We start from the raw sequence: 18,815 nt of genomic DNA, 5'->3' as shown, positions 1-18,815 counted from the left end.
TTAATGTATCTCAATTTAGCGCATGCGCAAACTGTTTTCAGCCTCCTAAACAAGAGAGTTTCAAGAAAAGGATAATAAAATGTCAACATCTTGTAAAATTTAGATATACGTTTCCAAATTAATTGAGCAATAGATAATGGAAGAGTCAAGTGAAGGGTCTAATCAAAACGGCGAAGAACTGAACTCAGAGAGTATTATTCCCGACACCGAAGAAAGCAATAGTAGGCTTCCTAGTTGCCTCGTTTACAATTATTTAGAATTTTACTAGTTCCTAGCCAATGCAGCTGCAACCAGTCAGTGTGTTACTGCTAAGGCATGTAAGAGAATGTTGTGTTAGCATTATAATATACAGTGAAGTATACTTCTAACGAACACCATGTCAGGATATGTGAAATACTTATTTTCTCATACATTGTTGATTTAGCCTTCGTGGTGCTAGCAAACAGATGGTCTACCTACGATCTAGATAAATATGGATTTTATTAGCCCATGTATCCCGTAGTCCTTATATTTTCATTCCCTTATATTGATAATGATATGTAGAAAAAGGAGAGTGAAATTAACAAATTGTCTAAGAACATGACACTCAATTTGGCATTGGTGGTTACACCTGCACTGTCCTGTAAAATGGATCTTTAATTATCATGATTGATAGTTGATGGACTATAGCAGCTAGCTGCTCATAATGCATGTTCTGAATCATCTTGTGCTAATGATACTTGTGAATGTCCATGTTTAAAACTTAACTTTATTGATCCTTGGAAGAAATTATGTCTCTTCTCTGAACATACATGGCAGTTAACTTTACATGCATGTCTTCTGGCATTCAAAACTTTCAAAACTTCCACATATTTTTGCATCCTTTGGGACTCTCTCTACACATCATTTGCATCTATTTTTTATTCTTATGGACCCGTGAAGATCCGGGGTAGAATAGATCTTCAGCAACGCATGCTTGCTGTAAAAGTCTACTATCCTTGTCGTAGGTGGCGACTAACGGGATTGGGTGGTCATGCAGGCTCGCTGACTTGGTTGATGGATGTCATCGGTCCCAATTGTGTGGATCAATGCTCATGATGTCAGTCACTGGATTGTCTGGTCCAGACTCAATCATTTACAGACCGCCATCATATAGCTGGAATATTTCTGAGTGTGGCGTTTAACAACAAACAAACAAACACAATTTTATTCTTATGCATATTAGTTGCAATATTTTGCTTCCAAAAAACTGTGTGATAAATTTTTTCAACATATCATGTAACTGTATCTGTACTAATACATTATATCATGTATATAATTATTTGGTAGTTATGACAATACATATATCAATTGTTGCAGATAAGTCATCTTCCCGTGCTGGCATCAGCACTCATCAATGTGGAATCTGTGATGCCAGCTTCCCTCTTCTCATTCAATATCTCAATCATAGGATAGATCGTAAGTGTCATTGCTCAATTATGTTATATAACTAATATAGGTGTGAAGCGGCAGTTATCATAATATAAAATGTGTTTTGCATATTGTGTTACTCCACCATGGTAAAGAATCTTTTTTTACTCTTCATGTTCTTGTTCTCTCATGTTCTATAAAGCAGGGTGTAGTGAGTGGTTTGGAGTCACAAAAGGAAATTAATAAAACTACACAACATATGTTGTGGATATTTTTTACACCTTGCCATTTATGAGCGTCATGGCCACTACACCCAAAAAGATGTACCATAGAGGGAATAGTCATGTTCTATGTGGGTTTCTTTGGTTAACATGGTTACATCAGACGTTTCCAAATCAAGATGGTAACGAAATGAAACCGAGTTGTTTTAGAAAGCTGACATGTAATTAGCTCAATAACCAGTTGATCCTTTATTTAGATTGGGGGGGTCAGAGTTCAGGGTTTGCATGATGTGACCTCCTATAGAGCATGTTTCAGATCTGCGTAGAGATGCTCCTATAGAGAGTTTGTCAGATCTCCTTGCAGAGGCATCATATGGGAGTAAAGGATTTGAAGTTAGTGAGATTGTTGTTACCAATGTGTTGTTGCAGATGCAGGTCCACAGAGTGGGGTCAGCTGTGAGCTGTGTGGGACCGCCTACTCCCGTCAGTCCACGCTACGTGAACATTACAAGAAGAAACACAGACTCAGCTTTATTAGCAAACCATCTTCACCAAAATCTGCAGGTAGACAAAGATCGAAGCTAGTTGAGCCTGATTCCCCCGAGAGACAATTCAGTTTGAACTGTGGCGATTCCCAACCCACCTCTGATGACAACAGTGTAACTAAAACCATCCATGTTGTTATCACAAGAGCAGGGGAAGACGATGAAGAGAAGGCCGGCCATGAACAAGAAGAAAATGACTGTAGTTTGGATGAAAAAGACATTGCTGAGAGTAACCACTTGGATGTGAGTGGTAGGGAGAATGTTGAAAATGACAACCTTCAGAATGATATTGACAACAAAGTTGATGAAATGCAGACTGACAGGGATGTTGACAAGATGGATGTTGATGAAGAGAAGTGTGAAATTGAGGGGAATTGTTCTGAATCTAACAAAGACACAGACTCAACCGCCAGTCCCGAAAAGACTTGGGCTGGTACTCGACAATCTTTACAATGTTTCAATGACGCTGAAGACTTCCATTTTGTACTCCTGAAAAACATGATCAATGGGAATTCGTTCAAGTACAGTAAAGACAGATTTAAGTGCTTACATTGTGAGTTTCAGAGCTATTGGAGGAATTCAATGTGTACGCATATGAAACAAATGCATAGAGACATGATGTCAATACATCAGAACATTCAGATCAAGCCACTCGAATCCCAGAGTGACCAAGGCGATCAGAGCATCATGAAAATGTCGGATTATATTGCAAACTTGAAACAGAAGAAAACCAAATCTGTTGAGTGCAGGATTCGAAGTGTTGAGAAGCAGGACTTGCCTGGCCAGTACTGTTGTAGTAAGTGTGGCAAGGAGTTCAACAGATTACGATATCTACGCAAACACATGTTGGTTCATAAATCTGACAAGAAGTATCTGTGTGATGAGTGTGGGAAGGCATTCAAGACTCGTAGCTATCTGAAAACTCATTATCGAACTCACAAGACAAGGGTGTATAAATGTAGCCAGTGCAACTTCTCATCTTCTGTTAATGCGGTAATTCATGCTCATCGTCAGCTGCATAATGACGGCAGTGTTATATGCGATGTATGTGGGTTTGCTTACGCAGATAAGTCAACGTTGAAGAAGCACAAGCTAGTCCACGATCCTGATCGTCCATTCCCATGCACATTCCCTGGCTGTACGTGGCGGTTTAGGACAGAGGTGATGTGTCTTGCTCACTACAACGCCCACACAACAGAGGGCAAGTTCCGCTGTAGCGTGTGTGGCTACGTCTTCCGTCACAAGCACCACCTCCAGAGACATCAGAGCAAGATGCATGGCATCACCAACACCACAAATGTCACCATCGTTGAGGAGGAAAAGAAAGAAGAGAAAGAGACCACCATCTCAGACATTCCTGACACTGTAAACCTAATAGTCAATTCAGATATGAGTCGTGATCAGCTGCAAAGTGCTCTGCAGAACGGGCAGTTGGTGATTGCCACAGACAGCGAAGGGAATACAATTAACTATGAAGTAGCTGATATAACTATGAATGTAACTTACCACACACTTCTTGAAGAAGACTCCCAACTAGGGGATGCCCAGGCCATACTTCATGTAGCTACCATTGATTCTCATGATCCCAGTTAATGCCACTCATATTTAGGTGTTTGCTTTGCTACTAAACCACAGTTAAGTCATGATAAAGGACTTGGGTACAGTGTATCCAATGGAGTCGGGACTAAAGCATATAGAAGAATGAAACTGGTAGGTGCCAGGATCTGCTGATCAAGGGTTCTAATCCCAGATGTGCCCTGATATGATCCTTGGTGTGTCTGTACCGTACCATCATGACCATGCTTGTGGGTGTCATTAGAGTTGTTTATGGCTGTGATCTACGTCACTTTGAGCTTTTGTCCCACATAACTGCTAAACAAACTTGAGAATAATGTGTGAAAACCTGCTTTTGGATAGTAGGTGTTCTGGGGGAATGTAGTTCCATTGTACAGAAGCCTGGAGGAGTGTGATGCAGTGCACATGGATTTCATGATCTATGTGTATTGGTCAATGTGCCACGACACCTCGACACGTGCACTAGCTTTTCACATTCGTGAATTAATTGCTAAGGATAAACTATCTGGCTTCAATCATGTACATATTAATCATATCGTCCTTTGAAGTATGTTACTCAAAGTTTGCTGAGGATTACCACTTTATAATGTAATACATCAAATTGTGTGCATCTATTGACATAGCCAAAGACAATATTTTTATTTATTTAAGACATGTTTAATGAACATAGGTCCGTTGTCATGTGCCACACAATGCCAACAAACAATCTGTCAGATCACCCATCAAAATGAGAGAATCTGACCAAAACTAAAACATCAAAAAGTCATAAAAACAAATTCATTGTCCCTAAAAACTACTTTCGGTAACTTGCATGTAATCCACTAGATGCGATCACAGCCTGGACACTGTCTAGCCTAGGCATCAATGACCCTGGCACGATGAGGTCGTGCGTTATCATCCATGAGGTTGAAGTCCGGTCCGATTTACTAGCATACGGTCTCACGTGCACATCGAGAATGACATCCCTGTAGCGCACACCTGTCATCGTGCCCAGCTGTAAGACATGGAGATTGGTTCTTGCAGCTCTACTGATTCCACAACAAATCTTGGTGGAGCCCCCTCGTTAGTGGACCTGTGAAGATTCCGGGGTAGAATAGGTCTTCAGAAACTAATGCTTGCCGTAAAAGGTGACTATGCTTGTGTCGTAAAAGGCAACTAACAGGATCAGATGGTCAGGCTCGCTGACTTGGTTGATGCAAGTCATCAATCCCAATTGCATGGACCGATGCTCATAATATTAATCACTGGATTGTCTGGATTGGTCCAGACTTGATTATTTAAAGACCGCCGTCATATAGCTGGAATAATTCTGAGTCAGTGTTAAACAACAAACCAACTAAACCAACCCTCCTTAGCGGTCATGTTCAGCTATGTTGGAATCTTGAAATCTTTCTCCTTGTCTAAGCCACACTCGGGCACAATGATCTGTGAAGTCTAGACAGTATTACTGGAGCCCAGTTCTGGTCTGACATGATCTTCAGCCCAATCCAAACGTGCCTGCCTGTGATGGCGGGTCAGAGGGATGCGAATGAATGCCCTCCGTGACCGGAGACCAGCCTCACAGAGATGATTATGCACTGTCTGAGTTGAAACGTTAATGCCACTGGCTTTCTGCAGGTCATTTCTGAGTGTGGTGTCAGTCACTAAGTGATGACATCTCGCTGCAATCAGGAAGGACCTGTCTTCCTACTGTGTGGTGGAACACTGTTGAACACATGCCTGTCACTGGGTAGCTGTTCCACACTTCTGGTATCGATTCCACGCCTTGCTGACACCAAAGATGTTTACATTGTGACGTTGTATTGACCAAGTTTCAAGCATGCCTATGCATCTGGCTAATTCTTCGGTCGTCAAATCACGTCTTTGATGCTGAGGGGACATGAGTGCTTGAGTTGTTGCAGTCCTCAGTAGCAAATGTTGTGCTCAGTCCTTGTGGACGGGCATCTCTAAAAATTACCAGTCCCCCCTAATTTTTGCCAGTCCCAACTTTCAACAAATAAAAAAACGTATGAAAATTATTTGGTTTGAATTCTTTCAACATCATGTTCAGCGCAAAGATGTCATCTCTGAAGTAACTTATTTAGATCTATACGCCATCCACACAAAATTTACAGTCACAATTTTCTCTTCTTTTTTTATATAGTTTGAGACAAGTCACTACAAATGGATATCTAACCTAGAAATAGATGGGGAAAGCCTGATGGTAACAGACAAGCCGACTTGAATATCACCGATGTTTTGTTCAACAACAAAGATTTATAAGGTACTTCATTTGCCAGTCCACAGGGACTGGTAGTCACATGAATTACCAGTCCAAGCCTTATTTTACCGGTAAAAAACTGGTAATAACCGGTAAACGGGAACGCTGCCAAACACAGGTTTTAAAGCACCTCGTGCACATCGTGCCCATGACGGCATGCCTCTCTCCTCTCATCATGAAGCTGAGGTCCTGTATGGGTTACCCTATCATTGTTTACCGGGATATTTCAATCTTTATTCATTGGATGATTTTTTATACCGTCAAAACTTGATCCTTAGCAAACTTTGAGTAGTATAATAGAAATGTCAAAGCCTAAATGAGGAAAACCCTAGTACCCTGCTGCCATTATCGCACAGTTCATGCCGTTCGACAGGTTCAAATGTCAGGCCATGATTTTTCTGAAGTTTGTTTAGCAGTAAGCTTAAACATGGTGGTATAACCATAATTGAAGTACGAAACACAAAGTGAAGTAAGACCCAACTCACTCACTCACTCACTCACTCACTCACTCACTCACTCATTGTTGGTGACTTGTGTGTGAGTTATTGATGAAATTGTTGGGATGTACACATGTGTAAGGAACATTTATCAATAGCAGGGTTACTTTCCTTTATTTATGTATTGATGTGTTTGTCCCTGTAGATAATGATATATATACTACTCAACATTTGATAGAGATATTCTGAGTGTATCTTAGGGGGAGTATCTGGGCGTATGAATAGGAAGAGTTTTTCCAGGACTGCATGTTTTTAAGCCCTGGGCTTAATTACGGATTTTGTCTGTTTTAAATTGGTAACATTTAATCCAAACTTAAGCGCAGGGCTTAAATATGAAAGAAAATAGACATGATAGGAAGAATGAATATCCCAAGTTTAATGAAACAATACTCACAAATGGAAATACTTTATCATAACACATGATTTTCTTTTTCAACTTGAAAATTGTGAATCAAGAACACATTCAAACTTGAAATGACGGCTGTCAAAAAAGTAACAACAAACCAATATCACAGTATGCATGTCAGCCCTATGCGTTTTAATGTCCACCTGAGTATGTGGAAACTTCTAACAGCGCTTAAGGTTTAATATTGATGCAGACTGGCCATATAGAAGCGTGGTAAGGGAGATCAATCAATATATCAAATTAATTTAAGCCCATGGGCTTAAAAGCGTTTTGTTTTTCCAATTTTAAGCACATGGACTAAATAACGAGGGGGCTTAAAAACGTGCCGCAGAAGATTTCCGCAGTATCAGAATAGATCTTGCATAAAACAGCAGGTGTTTGTGTTTAGAATGTTGCATAGTCCGGTGGTCTGACTAAAAATTTGAGAACTTTTATACACTACTGATTGGGATACTGTGCTAGCCCAATCTCGGAAGTCGGGAGAAAACAACGTACATGTATCCCCGGACACTCAGATTATCCCTATCATATGTGAATTAGTATGTAATAACTACCAGAAGAGGTTCTCGAAGGTACTAACAGGCAATAACATTGATATGGGACAGTCGGGTAGCCATGTGGTTAAAGCGTTCGCTTGTCACGCCAAAAAGAAGTTCGATTCCTGACATGGGTACAATGTGTGAAGCCAATTTCTGGTGTCCCCTGCCATGATATTGCTGGAATATCGCTAAAAGCGGCATAAAACCATACTCACTCACTCACCCAATTGTAACAATTATGACACAGCTTGCAGGAGTGTTGGATGTCCTAAATATAATTGAAAGATGCTGACAGTCAACCCAGCTGCTGAGAGAGAGACAACAGTTTCAAGAATGACAGCTAGAACTCAGGGAATGTGCAATATACAACTTCATAGTCACACGTCATTCTGTTAATGTTAATAACTGTCAATACTGATGTATAACTGTCTTGTCACATGTGTACTGATGTTTGACTGTTGTATGACTTGAATGATACACATGTGTACTGATGTACCGGTATGAGTCTTGTATGATACACGTGTACTGATGTATGATACACGTGTGTACTGATGTACCGGTATGAGTCTTGTATGATACACGTGTACTGATGTATGATACACGTGTGTACTGATGTACCTGTATGAGTCTTGTATGATACACGTGTACTGATGTATGATACACGTGTGTACTGATGTATGACTAGTATTCTACATGTGTACAGATATTTATATGTTAAATACACCAGTCAAGCTATTTTAATATTAGAAATATAATGGGTACAGCCTGATGTATGATGGGTGTACAGGTGATGATCTGTCCATGCAGCGTCCCAAGCTGCTGATCAGGCTGTCAAGGCGTATCATAGAGTTCATTAAGGCCAGAGATTCGTTCATTGACTCGGTAGTGACTGCATGGTGCTGGATGTGCTACAAGTGATCAAGGAGATGACCTCTCAGCAGTGGAAGGTGCGTTCGGGTAGCCTAGTTGTTAAAGCATTCGCTCGTCACTCCAAAGACCCAGGTTCGATTCCTGACATGGGTATAATGTGTGAAGCCAGTTTCTGGTTTCCCCCGCCGTGATATTGCTGGAATATTGCTAAAAGCGGCGTAAAACCATACTCACTCAGAGCAGTGGCTTATCTGAATTTGTTGTTGGAATAGGTTTCATATTATTACCATTGTCAGCGACAGTCAGAAATTATACTTTTCCCCAATGAACTTCTTTGCTTCTATTTCAACATGTGTAAATACTTTGTACAATACTTGTACTGGTATCAGCGTGATCAGGGACAGTCAGAGATCAGAAATATGAGTTGTTGCAATAAAAGACTTCATTGTCAAAATTAGTTTCTTCCACAAAGGACATTGTTTCTCTTTCCCACATGAACTAGGTACTGGGAATATATGTGATAGCAAGACACCTGGGCCCCGTTCAACAAAGCAATCTTAGCATAACGACTATCATTAAAGTAGGGGAATTACGATGACCAAAGCACTAAGATTCTTTGTGGAATGAGGCCAGGGCACATTTTCTCCAGTTCTACCAACAAAACTGCTGAGTGTTAACATTTCAGCAATATACTTCCTCTATGTGTTACTGGAACTAGTTGCAAAAACTGGGTCAATCATGTGATGCAAAAAATAAGCAGCAGTTGATAAGGTCATAAAACAACCTATTGCTTTAGAACTGGTACAAAACATGTCATTAGCTGAGCAACAACAAATGCATTTATCAGAAAAATAATTCAGGATTATATTTGAAAATGGCTAATTTGTATGGAATTATGTTGAAAGTGGTGCTTTAAATACCGGTACATGTTTTCCATGTATTGGATAAAGCTGTTGACAAGTAGCTATTCCCATAGATCATGAGTCTGTCTTACTGACCCTGATACAAATATATCAAATACATGTACAGCCCATGCAAGTCTATAATGTTTGGCAAGTCTAGATTTCTGCAGTATCAGGAATTGAAGAGAGTCTCTGGGCTCCTTTTTATTAAATTATTATTATTATTATTAAATTTATTAAAGATAATTTGACAGCTATTTTCTTTCTGTACGATATGTTCATTTCAGAGACTAGATGTTAGTCTAATAGATCATGACATCTGAAATATGTTGCCTGGAGAACAGTAGGTAAACTGTTGGTTTCTCACGCTCAAGACATGTTCGATTTCCTACAGTGTATGAAGCTGTGTGTGATATGGCTTCAATATTGCTGAGAGCGGTGTAAAACTATACATACCAACGCACTGTATACCATGTATACACAGCTTACATGTGAATCTCCTGATTTGGAGGAATAAAGAACATGATCAAACACATTTCTGTTTTTAATAATTTATTTATCAACAAAAATGACAAACAGGCTAAAATATTCCAGTAAATAGATGATATTGGAAAACATAGTAGACACTTCAAAAATCCTAGTGTATTATCTTCAAAACATTCCTGTTGTGCATGTAAATGTTACCTTAGATCCCAGAGCAGCAAAAAGTAATGAAATAACTGATTTAGTACAGGGCCACAAAGCAATCTCAGCGCTACGATGATTATATGTCTGTTAAGGGGAGTTGTGATCAACTTAACATTAAGGTTGCTTTGTGGCATATATGACTGGAATAATTGATTGATTTTTTCTTCCGATGGTTCTAAGAGAGAATGATCTATTATGTCTTTGTTCCCTGACAACTTTGCTAGCTGCTCACAATGTCAGTCTCAGTACTATTGCTCTGTAAAAGTAGCTGGAATATTGCTGAGCGTGGCTTTAACAAAATACAAATATGTCTGCAGACAAGTCTCACAATGTTTCACTAAGATACTAATCGGTGCCTTGTCAGTTGCTATCATGAAGATTACATCATTTGACTTCAGTAGATAATTATACCATTAACGTAATGGATGTTTGATATCACTGTGACTTGTTATTACAACAAATATTTTGAATAATAGGTTACAATTTAAGAAATGGATGCTTGATATCACATATATAAACTGTGACTCCTTATTACAAAAACAAAAAATATTTTGAATAATGGCGTACATAATTTAAGTAATGGATGTTCGTTGTTAGGTATTTCCACTGTGACCTGTGAATACTACAAATGCCACTTTGAATACTTCTCTAGATTGAATAAAGGTATGGAACTACATATTTGAGTCTCAGAGTTTCTTGGAGTTTTATGGTTTTGTTACTCATGGCTCGGCATTCCATTCAGTGATACTTTGAAACAAAAGAATTTTTCATCTATGAAGTCATTTATTACAATTTCTCACTGGCCATAATTTAGTTTCCATGCAGAAATCCAAGTTTTCCTGTTTTTATCATTTTATATATATAATTATATACACAATCAGTGGGCTAGCACTATATATATGGAATGTCTATGCCTCTCCTGCATATAATGAGTCTGATCATGGACCTAAAAATGTATTTAGGTCTACCATGGTTACCCGGTAGATCTATTTTGTTGTGTGTGTTTAGCAGTAGGTTGACCCAGACACTACAACTACAGCTTGTATCTACAGGACGCCCTCCGTGATCTAGTGGTAGAGCGTCCGGCCAGAGAGCGGAAGGTCCGGGGTTCGATCCTCGGCCGTGTCATACCAAAAGATGTTAAAAGATGGTACTTGTTGTTAAAAAAGGGGCTAAAACAAGGACTGGTTGGCTTTGAGTTGGTATACTATGTTTGAGTGGGGTATTCATGTTTAATTGCGGCATGGTATCTCAGTGGGCTAGCACTATAAATCGGCATTAGTCGAGACTAGTACAAGTATGCACGCACGCACGCACGCACACAGAGGCAGAGCTATATAAGTGCAATGGACGTAAAGTTAAACCCCATTTCACCTCACCTTGTATCTACCGATAAAATAAATATCTGGATGATTGGAAAGAAAAGTATCAAGAAAAGAAAAGAAAATTAATAATATAATATTATATTCTTCCACAGACCTATGCATAAAGTTTAAATAATCTCAAGTCATAAAAACTCATTGAAGCTTTCATAAAATATTGGTTGCACATAACATGACCATTTGACATGAGTGAGTGTGGTAGGTTTAACGCCCCTTTTAACAGTATTTCAGTTATATCGTGGTGTGTCAGCTTAATGTGGGAGGTAAGCCCAAAGTGATGCAGTTCTCCGACGTTTACCACTTCGGTGAAACCCACGAGCACAGGTATAGTGCTGACAGATCAGAAACATATTCAGGGCGAACTGGGATTCAAACCCACAATCATAGGTTTCTAGCGTGCCCAAGGGACGCAACTCTGCACAGCGAATCGCGGCTCCTTAAATGACTGGGCCACCCGTGCCCCCATTTGTCATTTGGTAGCTGCCAGTTGTTCCAAAGAAAACAAACGCTCTATAAATGAGGAAATAATAGACAAAACAATCCAGCATGTATCTTTACATGATCACCTGTTCCCCATCAACATGCTACAAGGAATGAAATACAATCTGAGATTCACAAACACCATCGTCTGTATGTCCAGGGCTTGCATTTTGCTTAACCTACACTAACCACAGGATCCATTCCCATGGTTCTCTCAATTTCAAATTACCCGCCCTTGATTTTCATTAGCACTTCACAGACCAATCAAACGTCAAGATAAGAAAAAGAAAATGGGTAAGAGACGTAACTCATAGTGCCTAGAAACCAAAGCAAACATCAGTTTAATGTACATGAAGACATCCTTTTCGTCAAAAAGATTTTTTAGGGCTTTCTATTACGTGTCGGTCAGTTTTTCAAAATTGAATTTCTCGCAAACTCTGTCGTAATCAATGGGACTGGGCGCCATGTTGTTGATGTCGCCATCCCAACATTGAGGCTGGTTTGTAACTCACATTCTGATTGGTCCATTAGACTGAGTAGCGTAGCAATTCAAACTGGCTAATGAAATTCAAGGCAGGTAATTTGAGATCGCGAGAACCATGGGGATGGATCCAGGGGTTATTGTTGGTTTACCGAAATGCCAGCCCTGGAGATACAGAGGATGCACAAACACAAGATTAACCTGCAGATTCATCACCAGTACTGATAAGTTCCCTTCTTCACTAGTTATGCACACAGATTCATCACCAGTACTGATAAGTTCACTTCTTCACTAGTTATGCACACAGATTCATCACCAGTACTGATAAGTTCACATCTTCACTAGTTATGCACACAGATTCATCACCAGTACTGATAAGTTCACTTCTTCACTAGTTATGCACACAGATTCATCACCAGTACTGATAAGTTCCCTTCTTCACTAGTTATGCACACAGATTCATCACCAGTACTGATAAGTTCACATCTTCACTAGTTATGCACACAGATTCATCACCAGTACTGATAAGTTCACTTCTTCACTAGTTATGCACACAGATTCATCACCAGTACTGATAAGTTCCCTTCTTCACTAGTTATGCACACAGATTCATCACCAGTACTGATAAGTTCACATCTTCACTAGTTATGCACACAGATTCATCACCAGTACTGATAAGTTCACTTCTTCACTAGTTATGCACACAGATTCATCACCAGTACTGATAAGTTCACTTCTTCACTAGTTATGCACACAGATTCATCACCAGTACTGATAAGTTCACTTCTTCACTAGTTATGCACACAGATTCATCACCAGTACTGATAAGTTCACTTCTTCACTAGTTATGCAAACAGATTCATCACCAGTACTGATAAGTTCACTTCTTCACTAGTTATGCAAACAGATTCATCACCAGTACTGATAAGTTCACTTCTTCACTAGTTATGCACACAGATTCATCACCAGTACTGATAAGTTCACTTCTTCACTAGTTATGCATACAAATTCATCACCAGTACTGATAAGTTCACTTCTTCACTAGTTATGCATACAAATTCATCACCAGTACTGATAAGTTCACTTCTTCACTAGTTATGCATACAAATTCATCACCAATAGTTCTAGTCAACTGAGGATAAAGTAAGCCCAAGCCTGTCACCACAAAACTTCATGAATGCTGAATGGGAGATTTATTAAACTTAATTTTTTTTAGCAAACTGTTCAAGTCATCTGTGTACATTAACTGTCAACAGGAAGCATGACCGTTTGCATGTGGTGTATGTCATCAAGTAAACAAAGAAGAAAACGCTGTTTAATCTGTGTCTTGAGTTTCAGTCTGAGGCAGGTGGGGATGAAACAAATTATTATGACCTAAAATGTAAGTTAATTGATGGAAAAGGATCTCATTAACTTGTCATTCACAAAGACACTCTTACAGCACACATCCTACATTTCAACATTCTTATTTCATCCTCCTAAACATACTTAGGGAACTTAAATATTTTTTGGGAATTTTATTTTATCTTGACCATTGCCGTTTATTCTTTTATCCCAAAACTGAATAATAATAAAAAAAACCTTTACACTCTAAAATCGGAAGTTTTACTGGAAGAGACTTCACTTTTCTAAATTTGATTGTACTGATAAGTTCACTTCTTCACTAGTTCTTCACTAGTTGTACTGGTACTCGTATAAGAACTGTTGGAATGGAAATTCATGATCAAACCATCAATTTCCCTTTCTTTCCGAGTTACGTAGAACCTGGTTCAGAGAGGCGGGAAGGTTCTGAATGAAACACCATTGACCCGTACCAGATGTGATGACCCTGCTTGATGACATTACAGTGTAATGTCCGTGGAACATCCTCATCCTCCCACGTTTCCGCCGTCAACATGTCACCCCAGCTGCTGGCTGAAAAATACACCATTTTCATTTTCTTGACAAGCAGTTCATGAAAAGATGTTGACATGTTAGGATAAAAGCCTCTGTGTGAAGCGATGCTGGCATTATCCATGAAATACTTGGCATACGATGAACATCGTGTCCGTGTGTGAATATCTGTGTCTATCCGCGGTACAGTGAGAGAGTGGGTGAACACCTTTTTCGGAATATCCATGGGGGGATAGATGATGAGTTTCTGAGCATCAGCTGCAACATGAGGTGCAAATTTGACTTTCCACCAGTCGGGTATCTTCTCAACCAATTTGCTCTCGACATGCTGCAGTGTGTAAAGACTCTGTATGTTTACCGATGGTAAGTGTTTTCCGCCAGTTGATAGTGAAGATTTGATGGTGAAAGTTGTCTCCCCTATGTGGTCGAGTTTCAGCTGCACATGCAGTGGAGCTTTGGGTGTTGTTGTATTGTAAAAGCCTTTCTTTATCTCGACACTAACAGCCTTAGCAAAGGCACCGATTCCCTTCTTGTAGAGAGAGGTGAAGTCCACGAAAGAGTAGTCTTGGAAGAAAGCTGCAAACTCCACTCTTCCCATCATATCATAGATCCTCCAGACGTCAGGCTGCCCTGAGGAATCATGGGAGAAAATAAAAATTTTCTTTAATATTTGCTGGACCACGGATCTGATGACATTATTTACATGAAAAATGAAAGAAAACAAATCCCAAATGTATACCCTTTGTCTTTCTCTACCGATGTTCACGTTTGTGGTTCTTCACCATTTACAAGAAATCAATAACTAATATGATACTGAAATGTACATTCACATTTTGCCAAATCAATCAGATCTAGCATAATAAATCTAGAGTTCATTCTCTTGTCCTTGATACACAGACTTTGACAAAATTTAATCCCTTAGTTCTGAAAATGTATATACTTTACATGCTTATAGTTTTAAACTAGAAACGTGTTTGCAAGCAAGCAAAAAGAGAAGCAGGCCCATCATGAAGTCCCCAGAATTCATTACATACCAACACATAAAATCCAGTGTGATACAATTACGTTATTACCAGATTAAAATGCCTTGCCTCTAGCTGGCATAATGAACCTCAAGGCAATTCCACTGTGTCACTTCATGTCAAATAGGGGCGGTCGGGTAGCCTACTGGTTAAAGCATTCACTCGTCACGCCGAAGACCCGGGTTCAATTCCCGACATGGGTACAATGTGTGAAGCCCATTTCTTGTGTCCCCTGCCGTGATATTGCTGGAATATTGCTAAAAGCGGCGTAAAACCATACTCACTCACTCATGTCAAATACCATCACTTCTGGTATGGGAAAACACATGTCCAATGCAAGACAACTTGCCTAGCCTCTAGCCTCTAGCTACTTCAATAAGAAAGTTGCATGTACTTCTGGTATAATGACGTTTGACCCTCTACTTTAGTTAAACACATGCTTAATTATTTCTAGTTAGTTGGTTTGTTGTTTAAAGCCGCACTCAGTCATATTCCAGCTATATCACTACGGTCTGTAAATAATCGACTCTGGACCAGACGAACCAGTGATTAATATCATGAGTATCGATCCACGCAATTGGGATCAGTGACATGCATCAATCAAGTCAGCGAGCCTGACCACCTAGTCGCCTCTTACGACAATATTTCTTGTTGAAAACATGAAGGTTATGTACCTAAACATGTATTATGTTGACATTAACTCAAGAAGTGTTCACTGTTCAGTAGGATGAAATATGATACACATCATCTTCAGCTTGGGACATTGATAAGGTCTTGTGTGACCTTCATTGAAGGTCAAGGTCCCTGGAATGGTCATTGTTAAGGTCAGTGTGCTTTGTGTACTGAACCAACTGAATTAATTTCTATGATATGTTCACCAGAGCTTTTTACCCACATTTTCAACTAGAAATAATCAAGCATTTCTTAGACTGACAAAGAGGGTCAAGGTCATAAAACCAGAGTTTCCTTTGGCCTTTAACCATGTTAACACTGAACATAGCTTAGCTAAACTCCCTATGACAGTAATACAGTCTTTGAATCTCATTCTTGGTGGCCCCAAACCACGTTATGACAGGAATGTTGCTGGATATATTATACCAGCATGTGTGTCTTCCTGATTTTCCGAAACAAGTGTCTGAATTCTTGTATTTCCTGAGAGAATTTGAGGGTAATACATGAATGCTTACACGAGTTTCGTAAAATACACATACAACAGTAATATTTTCTTTATTGCCCATTATTTCTTAAACTTGTTGATCCCCCTTTTTGAAAAATGCACTGTTCACGTCCGCTGTCCTAGAAAATCACAACTTTTGAATGATGTCAACAATCTGCAGCTATGACGCCGTTTCTAGTGTGACGCTGTCCAGATGATGTAAGCAATACAGTGGTGCACGTGAAGTGATATTTGCACTTGTGCACATATGTTATTTCTAACCCTATGGGTAATAAACATTTTTATGGCAATTTGTTTATCTCAATATCTACATTTTGGTTTTTAAGCTTTTCTGGCAAAAGTGAAGTAAAGTGAAGCTGACCTGTATAATCAATGTCTTCATAACGAAGACCTGGCAGCACCACGTCAGCCTCGTGTTGGGAGGCGTTTACATCAATCCTCAAGTTGAGTGTCGGGTATGCCCTGTCATACAGAGTAAACATAGATTAACACAGAACATAAAACACCATTTTGTTACCAATGTCTTGATGAATACAACAGTACCAAAATCTCAAAAATAACATCAGGCCTATACGCAATGAAACTAACATATTTCTGAGTTAGGAAATATTGAAGGACTAGTTATTTTCCCCAAAATATAGCTATGCTGCATAATAACTGCTGACTAGTCAGAAATAATCTGTGCACAAGTTGGATATATCAATACAAGGTGTCCACCTGTGTATGTAATTATATGTAAGGGAGAAAATATGATGTTTAACGCCAGTCAGCAGTATTCCGACTTTATCACATTAGAACCCACTACAAAATATTCCCATCTTGGCCAGGCCAAACAGCTGTCCGTATCACGAGCAATGATCCATGACGTTCACGTCACATATTGTAACTGTCGGATCCTTGTCTAGTCAACTCTTGTAACAGGCATGGATTAGACTACTTGGGACCTATTCCAAACCTGAATCCCCACCCCTACGTAGGTCTCTAGCCTAGGTCTTCAGCAACCCAAGCTTGCCATAAAAGGCGACTATGCCTGTCGTATGAGGCGACTAAGAGGATCGGGTGGTCAGGCTCGCTGACTTGGTTGATGCATGTCATCGATCCCAATTGCGTGGATCGATGCTCATGATCTCAATCACCAGATTGTCTGCTCCAGATGCGATTATTTATAGACTGCTGTCATATAGCTAGAATATTGCTGAGTGCAGCGTTAAACAACAAACCAACCAACCAATCTAGCCTAGGTGATTACAAATTACAATTTGTGACAAACATGGATTTTGTTACTGGGGACCTATTTAGATCTAAACTTGAATCTCAACAGCCACATAGATCTCTGGCCTAGGTGTTTGAAAATAACATTTGGATCAACTTATTTCCCTTGTAGGAAGAGAATATATACATGCATGTATTATGACCAGCCAAGGGACAGTCAGGTCATGTTGATATCTGTATCTAAATTCTAATGCAATACATGTATATGTGATTGACTTCTATCCTACAACAAGTTGACAACCTCATTAAACGTCTCAGGGCTCCTCTGTATGGAGACATGTTGTCACAGCTACTGAATATATGTACAGCAAATCTTCAACGGCATGTGTTTTGTTGACATGCACTGTCAATCCAAGGGAGGTAACTCTCCTGCCAGTGGCAAGCCACTCAATGGCTGGTACTTCATGGTGTGTAACTTAAGTTATTGAATGCATTCTGACAGCTGGGGCAATGTATTGGACCAATTTTAAAGATGTAGATTATGAATGATTAAATGTTTGATACAATCTTGATGAACAAATGAATTTGAACTGCCAAAACTATTTTCATTTTGCTATATTTTTGCTATATGTTTTCTGAATAATTGTGACCTGTTCCAAAGGCATGACAGAAAGGGACCAAATGTTGTCAACTATCAAAAATAAGTCATGCATATTTTTAATTATAAATATTTTAAAAGATTTTAAAAATTATTGTAATTCAGTACATCAATATTTTAATGTTATCATTGCAATTTGAATGTAAGCAAAAATTTTCAAATCTTAAGTTTAAGTTAAGGCATGTGGTTCAACAGGTGATTCCTTTTGTACTATATTGTCATTAACCTATTCTTACACATATGTTCTCATTTTCAAATAATGCTCAAGATTTGGGTGTTGCTAAACTTTTGTTACTGAGTGTATATTGTGTCATACATTGACATGGTACAAGTAAATAGAGTGGGATTTCACATAGAAGGCATGACCATGCATGATCATAAGCTTAGGGCTAAATATTTTAGTGATTTGTCTCTCTTTGCAAGATAAAAAGGCGAAAAATCTATTTTGACACTGAAAGATTGGCATGTGTGTACCAGATTAATATTTCATGGCATTCAGCCTACTGCACTGTAGCATCCAGAATACCACTTAACAGGGCTCAGCTGTGGTCGACAATCTCTTAAGTGTCTGCTTGTCTCTTCTGATTGTGAATTACCATGCATGATCACATTCATGAGT

General features: G+C 39.2%; 2 protein-coding genes across 5 annotated transcripts in view; one reads left to right on the top strand and one right to left on the bottom strand.

The window, feature by feature from the left end:
* The first annotated feature begins 64 nt into the window (after positions 1-64).
* The window catches only part of LOC139454150 (zinc finger protein 888-like), a 31,133-nt gene continuing 12,382 nt past the window's right edge, over positions 65-18,815 (top strand). Inside the window, exons 1-4 of one of the 4 annotated variants that reach the window (XR_011652442.1) lie at positions 65-221; positions 1,339-1,437; positions 2,040-5,993; positions 8,240-9,207. Coding sequence is in view for 1 of the 4 variants with exons in the window: in XM_071235680.1 (XP_071091781.1) it covers positions 137-221; positions 1,339-1,437; positions 2,040-3,748 (1,893 nt within the window). In the remaining 3 variants the exon portion in view is untranslated. Of the gene's footprint in view, positions 222-1,338; positions 1,438-2,039; positions 7,216-8,219; positions 9,208-18,815 lie in introns of those variants that run through there. The other 3 variants (XR_011652440.1, XR_011652441.1, XM_071235680.1) reach the window with 3 other exon arrangements.
* LOC139447567 (uncharacterized) lies at positions 13,174-17,920 on the bottom strand. The gene is made up of 3 exons (XM_071228973.1): positions 17,840-17,920; positions 16,688-16,788; positions 13,174-14,757 (listed from the first exon to the last, which is right to left on the bottom strand). The coding sequence occupies exons 1-3, from the start codon at positions 17,875-17,877 to the stop codon at positions 13,988-13,990; spliced, it is 909 nt and encodes a 302-aa protein (XP_071085074.1). The 5' UTR covers positions 17,878-17,920; the 3' UTR covers positions 13,174-13,987.

This window comes from Haliotis cracherodii, unplaced genomic scaffold, assembly GCF_022045235.1.
Source record: "Haliotis cracherodii isolate W230 unplaced genomic scaffold, xgHalCrac1.p SCAF_10, whole genome shotgun sequence".
NCBI classification, from domain to species: domain Eukaryota; kingdom Metazoa; phylum Mollusca; class Gastropoda; order Lepetellida; family Haliotidae; genus Haliotis; species Haliotis cracherodii.
This window is presented reverse-complemented; position numbering and strand designations above follow the sequence as displayed.